At 39.6% G+C, this 12633-nt stretch overlaps 1 protein-coding gene across 1 annotated transcript in view; it reads right to left on the bottom strand.

The window, feature by feature from the left end:
• LOC126248206 (protein CREBRF homolog) overlaps positions 1-12633 on the bottom strand; it is an 85252-nt gene that overhangs the window by 34994 nt on the left and 37625 nt on the right. The window contains exons 4-5 of the mRNA XM_049949020.1: positions 8138-8336; positions 4162-4338 (exon numbers count right to left, since the gene is read on the bottom strand). Coding sequence (XP_049804977.1) covers positions 4162-4338; positions 8138-8336 — 376 coding nt within the window. The remainder of the gene's footprint in view (positions 1-4161; positions 4339-8137; positions 8337-12633) is intronic.

Below are 12633 nucleotides of genomic sequence, written 5' to 3'. Positions count from 1 at the left end.
AACCAGGAAAGTATGTGTGCGGCCTGTGAACACGGCTGTTGTCATCTTGGGGCACTGGAGTGTCCGCAGAAAACTCATTATGAAGATATAAGAGAAGGGTATTACTTGGAACTTCCTGGCAGATTAAAACTGTGTGCCAGATCAAGAATCAAACTTGTGACATTTGCCTTTCACAGGCAAATGCTCTGCCAACTGAGCAATCCAAGCACGACTCAAGACCCATCCTCAAAGCTTTACTTCCACAGTACCTCGACTCCTACCTTCCAAAGGAGTGCTAACCCTGCAAGTCGGAAGCTAGGAGACAAAGTACTGGCAGAATTAAAGCTATGAGGACGGGTCATGAGTCATACTTGGGTAGCTCAGTTGGCAGAGAACTTGTCCACGAAAGACAAAGATCCTGAGTTCGACTTTCAGTCTGGCACACAATTTTAATCTGCCAGGAAGTTTCATATCACTCCACTGCAGAGTGGAAATTTCATTAAGGTAATACCTGGTCACCAACAATATTTCAATAAACATTCTGGTCCACGTTTATTATAATGTGCCAAGTCACAATAAGGAAGACAGGTCTAAAACATCAGAGAACTATATCTAGCCTGAACTAAACAATCCTCACACTGCGGATTAAACAACTCATTGGGCTGTCGGTGCACTTGAAAATGTGCATTTGAAAAAAGAAGCAAGATCAAAACTCGCCCCACACTACAAACCTCTAGTCAGCTGCTCTCCAGTTTGCAGGTTGCGTGTCTCACTCCTGTGCTGCTAAGAACACTAGCCTTTTGTGAAGTATTTGACTCCAAATTTACACTGCATACAATGTTCACTCAGAAACTGTTTGGGATGTGCCTTAACCACTGTCAGCTACAAATACTGTCAATTTTAAAACCTATTATCTCTGGTCTCTGTTGATTAGAATCTTCTTTGACCATTGTTCGTACACCCTGTTACAAGGATGCAACTGGTAGACCATTCCTTGCAGGCATGTTGGACAATCCACATTAATACTCTGAGCCATCGGGCAACTTCAAAAATGATACCTATATTTTGCCTGCCTATATGAGGCCCATCTTACAGCTCAATTCCATTTGATCTACTGACATGTACACACCACTTCACTGCCTTGACTTACGTTCACAATAGAGGGCTACGTGGCTGCCTGTTACTAGTCCTCACCATCTACAGCACTCCAGTGACCAGTGCATTGTTTTAATGGGACAACATAGCCCTGGTGAGCTAAGTCAAGTACAGAACCATCAGTAAAAATATGGTAACTCACTTCTTCAAGTTTATGCATTCTTAATTTTGTCCATTATTGTCAGTACTGTGATACTGTCATAAAAAGTAAAACTGTCCTTACTAAAAAACCTGATTTTTCTTTTAATACACCATGCATTTTCAACCATGGGGGTTCATCTTTCAGTGCTTGAACAGTCTATATCATTTTCTTATGAAGGTTTACATTGTTGCTGTCAAAGAGTACAGGGCTATTACAAATGATTGAAGCGATTTCATAAATTCACTGTAGCTCCATTCATTGACATATGGTCACGACACACTACAGATACGTAGAAAAACTCATAAAGTTTTGATCGGCTGAAGCCGCACTTCAGGTTTCTGCCGCCAGAGCGCTCGAGAGCGCAGTGAGACAAAATTGCGACAAGAGCCGAGAAAGCGTATGTCGTGCTTGAAATGCACTCACATCAGTCAGTCATAACAGTGCAACGACACTTCAGGACGTAGTTCAACAAAGATCCACCAACTGCTAACTCCATTCGGCGATGGTATGCGCAGCTTAAAGCTTCTGGATGCCTCTGTAAGGGGAAATCAACGGGTCGGCCTGCAGTGAGCGAGGAAACGGTTGAACGCGTGCGGGCAAGTTTCACGCGTGTATCTGGACATGCTGGAAAATTGGCTCATGCCACAACTGGAGACCGACAGCGCCGACTTCATCTTTCAACAGGATGGTGCTCCACCGCACTTCCATCATGATGTTCGGCATTTCTTAAACAGGAGATTGGAAAACTGATGGATCGGTCGTGGTGGAGATCATGATCAGCAATTCATGTCATGGCCTCCACGCTCTCCCGACTTAACCCCATGCGATTTCTTTCTGTGGGGTTATGTGAAAGTTTCAGTGTTTAAACCTCCTCTACCAAGAAACGTGCCAGAACTGCGAGCTCGCATCAACGATGCTTTCGAACTCATTGATGGGGACATGCTGCGCCGAGAGTGGGAGGAATTTGATTATCGGCTTGATGTCTGCCGAATCACTAAAGTGGCACATATCGAACATTTGTGAATGCCTAAAAAAACTTTTTGAGTTTTTGTATGTGTGTGCAAAGCATTGTGAAAATATCTCAAATAATAAAGTTATTGTAGAGCTGTGAAATCGCTTCAATCATTTGTAATAACCGTGTACATAGGTGTGATTACGAGGTGACACACTGGACCGGTCGTGGTGGAGATCATGATCAGCAATTCATGTCATGGCCTCCACACTCTCCCGACTTAACCCCATGCGATTTCTTTCTGTGGGGTTATATGAAAGTTTCAGTGTTTAAACCTCCTCTACCAAGAAACGTGCCAGAACTGCGAGCTCGCATCAACGATGCTTTCGAACTCATTGATGGGGACATGCTGCGCCGAGTGTGGGAGGAACTTGATTATCGGCTTGATGTCTGCCGAATCACTAAAGTGGCACATATCGAACATTTGTGAATGCCTAAAAAAACTTTTTGAGTTTTTGTATGTGTGTGCAAAGCATTGTGAAAATATCTCAAATAATAAAGTTATTGTAGAGCTGTGAAATCGCTTCAATCATTTGTAATAACCCTGTACATAGGTGTGATTACGAGGTGACACACTGTAACTACAATTTAAAAAAATTGTAAAATAGTGAGAGTGTATCACTTTGTAATACATCTACATACTCTTAACACGACCAGCAGTCACCTGTTTTCAAAAATGAAACAGACTGTTCAGGCACTGGAAGATGAGCCACAGGGCTTGATATCATCATGTGTTAAAATAAAAATCACTTTTTCTATTAAAGGTGGATTTTTTGTGTTTTTTAAGTATACTATGGAGTAGGTATTAAAATCCATGGAGAAGAAATAAAAACTTTGAGGTTCGCCGATGACATTGTAATTCTGTCAGAGACAGCAAAGAACATGGAAGAGCAGCTGAACAGAATTGACAATGTCTTGAAAGGGAGATATAAGATGAACATCAACAAAAGCAAAACAAGGGTAATGGAATGTGGTTGAATTAAATCGGGTGATGCTGCCGGAATTAGATAAGGAAATGAGACACTTAAAGTAGTAAAGGAGTTTTGCTATTTGGGGAGCAAAATAACTGATGATGGTCGAAGTAGAGAGGATATAAAATGTAGACTGGCAATGGCAAGGAAAGCGTTTCTGAAGAAGAGAAATTTGTTAACATTGAGTATAGATTTAAGTCTCAGGAACTCGTTTCTGAAAGTATTTGTATGGAGTGTAGCCATATATGGAAGGGAAACGTGGACAATAAATAGTTTATACAAGAAGAGAATAGAAGCTTTCGAAATGTGGTGCTACAGAAGAATGCTGAAGATTAGATGGGTAGATCATGTAACTAAGGAGGAGGTACTGAACAGAATTGAAGAGAAATTTGTGGCACAACTTGACTAGAAGAAGGGATCAGTTGGTAGGGCATATTCTGAGGCATCAAGGGATCACAAATTTAGAACTGGAGGGCAGTGTGGAGTATAAAAATCGTAGAGGGAGACCAAGGGATGAGTACACTAAACAGATTCAGAAGGATGTAGGTTGCAGTAGGTACTGGGAGATGAAGAAGCTTGCACAGTGTAGAGTAGCATGGAGAGCTGCATCAAACCAGTCTCTGGACTGAAGACCACAACAACACAACAAGTATACTATTACAAGTAACATAATTGGCAAGGCCCAGCTTTTTACATTTCTCAATAAAATAAAATAAAATATATGCCACTAAGGGAATTGAATAAAGGATCATAGCACTTAAGTATTAAGATTAATTCTTACATATTATTCTTTCTGTGTCCCAAAGCTCAGAAAAAGAAATATCTATTTAAAACATGATATTAACAATAAGCACTAAAAATATAGCTACATCTTGGATAAATCCTACTGAAAGATCACTTACCTGGAAGCTAGCTTATTTTTTTCCTTGCGTGTTTTGGGCCTCACATTGAAGGGCAGTTCACTGACTGGAGTCATATCATTAATAATCCGGTTCAGTTTGTCCAATTCTTTTCCAATATTATATAGTTTACGTGGATTTGGAGTGAGATCATTTCCATCGCCCTTTCTTGCTTTCCCACTGTGAATAAGATTTTTTTTTAGATTATAAAACTCACAGAGAAATATGAAACAATTACAATCCTTACACGCACCACCACTTTTACATCAACTCAGTGACATAGTTTTGAGTCTACAGCACTAGTCTTACACCACGCAAGTGTTTCACTTTAAAATTGACATACTTGATTAAGAATCATTAGTAGTCTCTATTACATTACCTATGGAGTACTCAAAATGAACAAAATTCAAATTATCCCAATAAATCATTATGGTCATCTAACCTTCTACTGAAAAATGATAGAAATGGATAACTGTGCTAGGCAGAAACTAAACTCACCGAAGTTACGTATTCTAAACATTATAAAAAATTACAAGCAAACAATAATTCTCAAAACTAACAAGAAGAACAGAAGAGAGATTAAAAATCAATGTGCCATCATCAATATAGGTATCAGAGACTGAGCACAAGCTTGACAGGATAAAGATTAGGTAAGAAATCTGCAATGTCCTTTTCAAAATAAGCATTCCAATTTCTGCCTTAAGCTGCATAACGAAACCACTGAAAACCTAGATTTGGATGTCCAACCTCACAAATGCAAGACAAACATCTTAACCATTGTAACAGTTTCTGGAATACTATTCTCTTTCACTTAAACATATAGCGACAATTTGCTGTTGATTTATAAGTGAATGACAACGGAGAGAACACATCTTCATTTAAAGGGAATGACAGATGTATATGGAGAGGGGGGGAAACAATAAACAATGAACAGTTTAAAATATGAACAGAGTGGAGGAGACAGAGAATTACTAAAACAAAGAAGAGATGGAGAGATGGGTCGAAAGAACAGGGAACATGAAGATGGTGGAAGAAAAGTGTGACAGATATGAGAGGTGGAAAAAGTTGGTAACATGAAGAAAGAGGAAGAGAAGGCCGAGAGATAAGAGGGAGGAAAGGAGAGACATAGGAAGGTGTAGGGAGAGAGGGAGGGGGGGGGGCAGAGAGAGAGAGGGAGGGAGGGAGGGAGGGAGAGAGAGATGGGACAAAAGAGTATAACATATTAACATATTATTTAGGAAACACAAAGAGTAATTTTCAGGCATGTTCTATTTTCTTCATAATTAACAGCAGATGCAGCTACTTAAACTCCACTGCTAACAGTTCTATGGTTTTTCACTGCCTTTACTGCCACCTACAACAATTACAGCACTGTTTCAGTTCTAAGGAACTAGCTTTCTCCACTGACATTTCATGAATAATTTAGTATCTGTTCTCCTGCAGCTTTAATATTTTATTATTGAGAGACATTATTTGTAATTGAATAACTGTAATTCTGACTCACCTCAAACAACATAACAATTCAATACATTTTCAAATAACTGTACAATTTGTCTTTGTTTTGAGTTACTGCACGAACTGCCATCTTAACTGATGAAATGTAATGTCTACCTGCAAATTTCCATGTTTTTCTTTTGTTTCTTTCATACTCACATAGTTTTCAAATCTGTGGTTTCTTCAATCCTCATCCATTTCTCATCAAACACTAAAACACACACACACACACACACACACTCTCTCTCTCTCTCTCTCTCTCTCTCTCTCTCTCTCTCTCTATGAAAAGTCTGAATAGTTTTGTCTAATTCAGCATATTAACATGTTCCTGTTATCATATGCTTGATTAAAATGATTTGGGATAATCATAATGTGCACAATTTCTTAACTGTCTGCAACAATACAGTGAATATCATTTTTAGTTCCATTTGGTCCTTATCAAGCCAATTTTCCATTTATATTCTTCTCAAAAAAATTTTGAGAAAGAACTTGTTGCACTTCATAAAACCTACTGAAGTATGGAATCAGTCATTCGGTTGTTAAAACTGAAGTCTGCGACAAAAGACTCAATCTTTAACCTTTGTTCTTCATTCACATTTAAATCCCCCATTATCATCTTACAGTGGGACTTGCTCTCGTTTAAGTCCAATAAAGCATACACCTGAATTTCCTCCCTGCACTGTTCCTCGTTGCTAAAACATGTCTTCAATTTATTGTTATCAATTAGACAGTAGCAGAGACAGTTGAGTTTCAAAGATCTATGCCATTGACTGTCTAGCCAAACTTTGTGTTGCAAGTGCAGCACACAAGCAGCCGTGCATGTTCCATGGTTTAGGACAATTACCCAAGTTCCTTCAGTCCACTGCTCCAAATGTTCTTTAACCTGGCTCAGAATACCAATGTACAAGAAGTTAGTTGTGGCAGCAGGGCTTGTGACCACCATACCATGCCCGAAAGTTTGACAAGACATATTAACAATGCAAAACGGCAGTCAGAACTATACGCACAGAAATCTCACGCCAGGCCCCAGTGCTGCTAAATCTGACAGTACTGGAATAACGCAATCTTTTCAAAGACTGGTCATGTGCCAGCACAGCTAACAAGTTAATATTATCATTTATAATCAGTCATTCTTTCTGTGACTGGTGAAGCATTCCAAGTCCAGAGGCTTGTAGACATTGACTCACCATGCTGTAGCAGTACATGCCCCTTCATATTTGTGTCCCACAAATCACTCTAGGAAGATGGATACCTTATGGGAAGTCCCTTTAATCCTCATAAGGATGTAATTCTTGACTTGTCTCAAGAGCTCCCAGGTAGAATCACCTTCTGTAGCCATTAGTTTCTTATATTTTGTTCTCTTGCTATTAATTTTAATGTCAAAATGATACGGAGTTTGCTGGTGATGTGACACAGTTTAGATGGGGTAAAGTTCACAGAATACACTAAATATAATTTGCATTAAAATTATTCTATATTCCTCTACAGCTGCCCTGAGAAAACAGCACAAATCATAGAAATTACTCTTGACAGAAGAGACATACTTCATTCAATAATGAGTTCTGCACCATGTCATTTAATTACACAGCAAAGTATTTGAAAGAATTTAAATTTAACCACCACACAATGAATAATGGATATCAATATAATTCGTTTACAACAATATGCTGTTATTATTTGTGATGATTCAGATGACATTACCTCTCATTTTGGACAGAAAAGTTTCCTAAGTTGCATGGTTACCTACAACTTCATTACATATGAGGAAGAAGTAGGACATAAAGCACCTATAGTGAGAATGTCTTACTCTCTTTTCATAATACTATTCTTTGTTGTGATGTTCACTCCACACTCAAACACTATTTTGCCTCTTTGATACTGTGTATGTTTACAGTACTTGGAAAAATTGACTGATCCCTTCATTATTGTGCACAATTACCTGTATTTTCATATCTCCTCAACTGCATTTCATTTTCTTCATACAAATTCTATCCCATACATTATCTCTTTCACTTTCCAATTTCTGTCCTCATAGTATACACTCTTCTTTTTCTATACCCCATATTTATTCATCAATGCAGACCATGCATACAACAACAAAAATGTACTGCGAAAATACTGAAACAATATATTTTAAAATATTTTGTGTGCAATGCAACAAATGGCTAATGAAAGGAAAATTTACTGCAAAAGTTTTGAGGGATATGGAAAAGCCAGCCGTCGACTGAGACAGAAGAATTACAATTGATACAGGAAACGAAATAAAAATTTTGTGGAACAGAATCATTATTCCCGTTCAAAAAAACAATCTCATGCAAAAGAAATGTGATCAACTTGTATCAAGGTTAAGGGGAAAATGTATTTTTCTGGAAAAATTGCAATTTCCAAACAAACAACGTCCACTTAATTTAATTAAGCTGTTAGTGACTGGAGTTTTGTCTGTGACTATATATGGTAATGTACAGTAAAAAATTACAGTATTTACCTGTGCTTAATGCCTCGAACTGAGCACTGAGGACTAAATACAGGATCTGTTACTTCATTCAGGACATGTGGGTCTTCCAGCTTTGTCTTAAGCACAAGTCGCTGCCCTTTTGGTCCTTTTGCTTGTACATTATACTGCCAGAAGTAACGTTCTTTCTTTGACATAGATCGTGAAGGTCCATCTTCTCCATCACTTGAATCTAAAATAAAAAGTAGTCTATAAATAATTTTCATGCACATGTCCTTTCCACATACAATTTAATACAATTTTCATCAGCATCTTTCCAAAATGTATCAATTCAGGGTATATCAATAACTGTAGCTAATTTAATGCTGATAAACCATGGACCTTGCCGTTGGTGGGGAGGCTTGCGTGCCTCAGCGATACAGATAGCCGGTACCGTAGGTGCAACCACAACGGAGGGGTATCTGTTGAGAGGCCAGACAAACGTTTGGTTCCTGGAGAGGGGCAGCAGCCTTTTCAGTAGTTGCAGCTAATTTAATGCAGATAAACCATGTACGTTGCCGTTGGTGGGGAGGCTTGCATGCCTCAGCGATACAGATAGCCGGTACCATAGGTGCAACCACAACGGAGGGGTATCTGTTGCAAGGGCAGACAAATGTTTGGTTCCTGAAGAGGGGCAGCAGCCTTTTCAGTAGTTGCAGGGGCAACAGTCTGGATGATTGACTGATCTGCCCTTGTAACACTAACCAAAACAGCCTCGCTGTGCTGGTACTGCGAACGGTTGAAAGCAAGGGGAAACTACAGCCGTAATTTTTCCCGAACGCATGCAGCTCTACTGTATGGTTAATGATGATGGCGTCCTCTTGGGTAAAATATTCCGGAGGTGAAAAATTCCCCCATTCGGATCTCCGGGCGGGGACTACTCAGGAGGACGTCGTTATCAGGAGAAAGAAAACTGGCATTCTACGGATCGAAGTGTGGAATGTCAGATCCCTTAATCGGGCAGGTAGGTTAGAAAATTTAAAAAGGGAAATGGATAGGTTAAAGTTAGATATAGTGGGAATTAGTGAAGTTCGGTGGAAGGAGGAACAAGACTTTCGGTCAGGCGAATACAGTATTATAAATACAAAGTCAAATAGGGGTAATGCAGGAGTAGGTTTAATAATGAATAAAAAAATAGGAATGCGGGTAAGCTACTACAAACAGCATAGTGAACGCCTTATTGTCGCCAAGAAAGACACGAAGCCCACGCCTACTACAGTAGTACAAGTTTATATGCCAACTACCTCTGCAGATGACGAAGAAATTGAAGAAATGTATGACGAAATAAAAGCAATTATTCAGATGGTGAAGGGAGACGAAAATTTAATAGTCATGGGTGACTGGAATTCGGTAGTAGGAAAAGGGAGAGAAGGAAACGTAGTAGGTGAATATGGATTGGGGCTAAGAAATGAAAGAGGAAGCCGCCTGGTAGAATTTTGTACAGAGCACAACTTAATCATAGCTAACACTTGGTTCAAGAATCATGAAAGAAGGTTGTATACATGGAAGAAGCCTGGAGATAATGACAGATTTCAGATAGATTATATAATGGTAAGACAGAGATTTAGGAACCAGGTTTTAAATTGTAAGACATTTCCAGGGGCAGATGTGGACTCGACCACAATCTATTGGTTATGAAATGTAGATTAAAACTGAAGAAACTGCAAAAAGGTAGGAATTTAAGGAGATGGGGCCTGGATAAACTGACTAAACCAGAGGTTGAACAGAGTTTCAGGGAGAGCGTAAGGCAACAAATGGCAGGAATGGGGGAAAGAAATACAGTAGAAGAAGAGTGGGTAGCTTTGAGGAATGAAGTAGTGAAGGCAGCAGAGGATCAAGTAGGTAAAAAGACGAGGGCTAGTAGAAATCCTTGGGTAACAGAAGAAATATTGAATTTAATTGATGAAAGGAGAAAATATAAAAATGCAGTAAATGAAGCAGGCAAAAAGGAATACAAATGTCTCAAAAATGAGATCGACAGGAAGTGCAAAATGGCTAAGCAGGGATGGCTAGAGGATAAATGTATGGATGTAGAGGCTTATCTCACTAGGGGTAAGACAGATACTGCCTACAGGAAAATTAAAGACACCTTTGGAGAAAAGAGAACCACTTGTATGAATATTAAGAGCTCAGATGGAAACCCAGTTCTAAGCAAAGAAGGGAAAGCAGAAAGTTGGAAAGAGTATATAGAGGGTCTATACAAGGGCGATGTACTTGAGGACAATATTATGGAAATGGAATGAAATGTAGATGATGATGAAATGGGAGATACGATACTGCGTGAAGAGTTTGACAGAGCACTGAAAGACCTGAGTCGACACAAGGCCGCGGGAGTAGACAACATTCCATTAGAACTACTGACGGCCTTGGGAGAGCCAGTCCTGACAAAACTCTACCATCTGGTGAGCAAGATGTATGACAGGCGAAATACCCTCAGACTTCAAGAAGAATATAATAATTCCAATCCCAAAGAAAGCAGGTGTTGACAGGTGTGAAAATTACCGAACTATCAGTTTAATAAGTCCGGCTGCAAAATACTAACGCGAATTCTTTACAGACGAATGGAAAAACTAGTAGAAGCTGACCTAGGGGAAGATCAGTTTGGATTCCGTAGAAATATTGGAACACGTGAGGCAATACTGACCCTACGACTTATCTTAGAAGCTAGATTAAGGAAAGGCAAACCTGCGTTTCTAGCATTTGTAGACTTAGAGAAAGCTTTTGACAATGTTGACTGGAATACTCTCTTTCAAATTCTGAAGGTGGTACCAGATGGTAGAGTTTTGTCAGGACTGGCTCTCCAAGGCTGTCAGTAGTTCTAATGGAATGTTGTCTACTGCCGATGTTATTCAATCTGTAAATTGAGCAAACAGTGAAGGAAACAAAAGAAAAATTCGGAGTAGGCACTAAAATCCATGGAGAAGAAATAAAAACTTTGAGGTTCGCCGATGACATTGTAATTCTGTCAGAGACAGCAAAGGACTTGGAAGAGCAGTTGAACGGAATGGATAGTGTCTTGAAATGAGGATATAAGATGAACATCAACAAAAGCAAAACGAGGATAATGGAATGTAGTCAAATTAAGTCTGGTGATGCTGAGGGAATTAGATTAGGAAATGAGACACTTCAAGCAGTAAAGGAGTTTTGCTATTTGGGATGCAAAATAACTGATGATGGTCGAAGTAGAGAGGAAATAAAATGTAGACTGGTAATGGCAAGGATAGCATTTCTGAAGAAGAGAAATTTGTTAACATCGAGTATAGATTTAAGTCTCAGGAAGTCGTTTCTGAAAGTATTTGTATGGAGTGTAGCCATGTATGGAAGTGAAACATGGACGATGACTAGTTTGGACAAGAAGAGAATAGACGCTTTCAAAATGAGGTGCTACAGAAGAATGCTGAATATTAGATGGGTAGATCATATAACTAATGAGGAGGTATTGAATAAGATTGGGGAGAAGAGAAGTTTGTGGCACAACTTGACTAGAAGACGGGATCGGTTGGTAGGATATGTTCTGAGGCATCAAGGGATCACCAATTTAGTATTGGAGGGCAGCTTGGAGGGTAAAAATCGTAGAGGAAGACCACTGAAGACCACAACCACAACAATAACAACATCCTTAACAGTGCGACACGTCTGGCCAATGCGCGATTTCCCTCACTGGCATGGGATTTTATGTATCCCTGATCTCCTTGCACTCAGGTTGTCTTCCGCTCGCGTTGGAGGGCGGAAGACATTTTATTTGATGTTTCCTGAACATCCTGTCAATCTTCAAGGACACGCCACCACCACAGGATACAAAACACATCCTCATGGAGTTAGTTTATACTGGCTCTTCGTGAGCTTTACAGCAAGCAGGTCAAAATGCATTCCAAATCTGTTTATCAGAGTACTCGTTTGCCAAGCGAAGATGGCCAAGCTCTGCTGATAAGCTCCCTGCATCCGAGATAACTCTAGCACTGTGAACAAGATTCTGTAACATGCCATTGCATTGAGATGTGTGATGGCAGCTTGTAGTTCGTAGATATAGGTCAGTGTGAGTTAGCTTACAAAACGCACACTGATACAAGGAATCATCTCCTTTTCTGCAGACCAAAACATCTAGGAATGAGAGGTCTCCATTTTTCTCCACTTCCATGGTGGAGCAAATGCTTAGATGGAGGGAGTTAGGGTATTCCAGAAATGCAGGAAGCATTGCTGCTCCACGTGGCAAACTACAAAGATGTCGTCCACATATCTGCAGAAACATGTAGGTTTCAACATCGCTGATTGAAGTGCTCTTCCTCAAAGTCTTCCATCAAAAGGTTAGCAATTATAGGAGACAAAGGGCGACCCATAGCAGCACTGCCAGTGTGCTCAAAATATTGTCCATTAAATAAAAAGTAAGTCCAGGTACACACATGTCTAAACAGATGTAAGACGTCCTCCTCCAACTTAGTTCCTGTAAGTTGTAATGAATCCACCAGAGGTACTCATGTGAACAAAGAGAC

This window comes from Schistocerca nitens, chromosome 1 (genome assembly GCF_023898315.1).
Source record: "Schistocerca nitens isolate TAMUIC-IGC-003100 chromosome 1, iqSchNite1.1, whole genome shotgun sequence".
Taxonomy (NCBI): Eukaryota; Metazoa; Arthropoda; class Insecta; order Orthoptera; family Acrididae; genus Schistocerca; species Schistocerca nitens.
The sequence above is the reverse complement of the archived record's forward strand: the minus strand, read 5'-3'. Positions and strand labels throughout refer to the sequence as shown.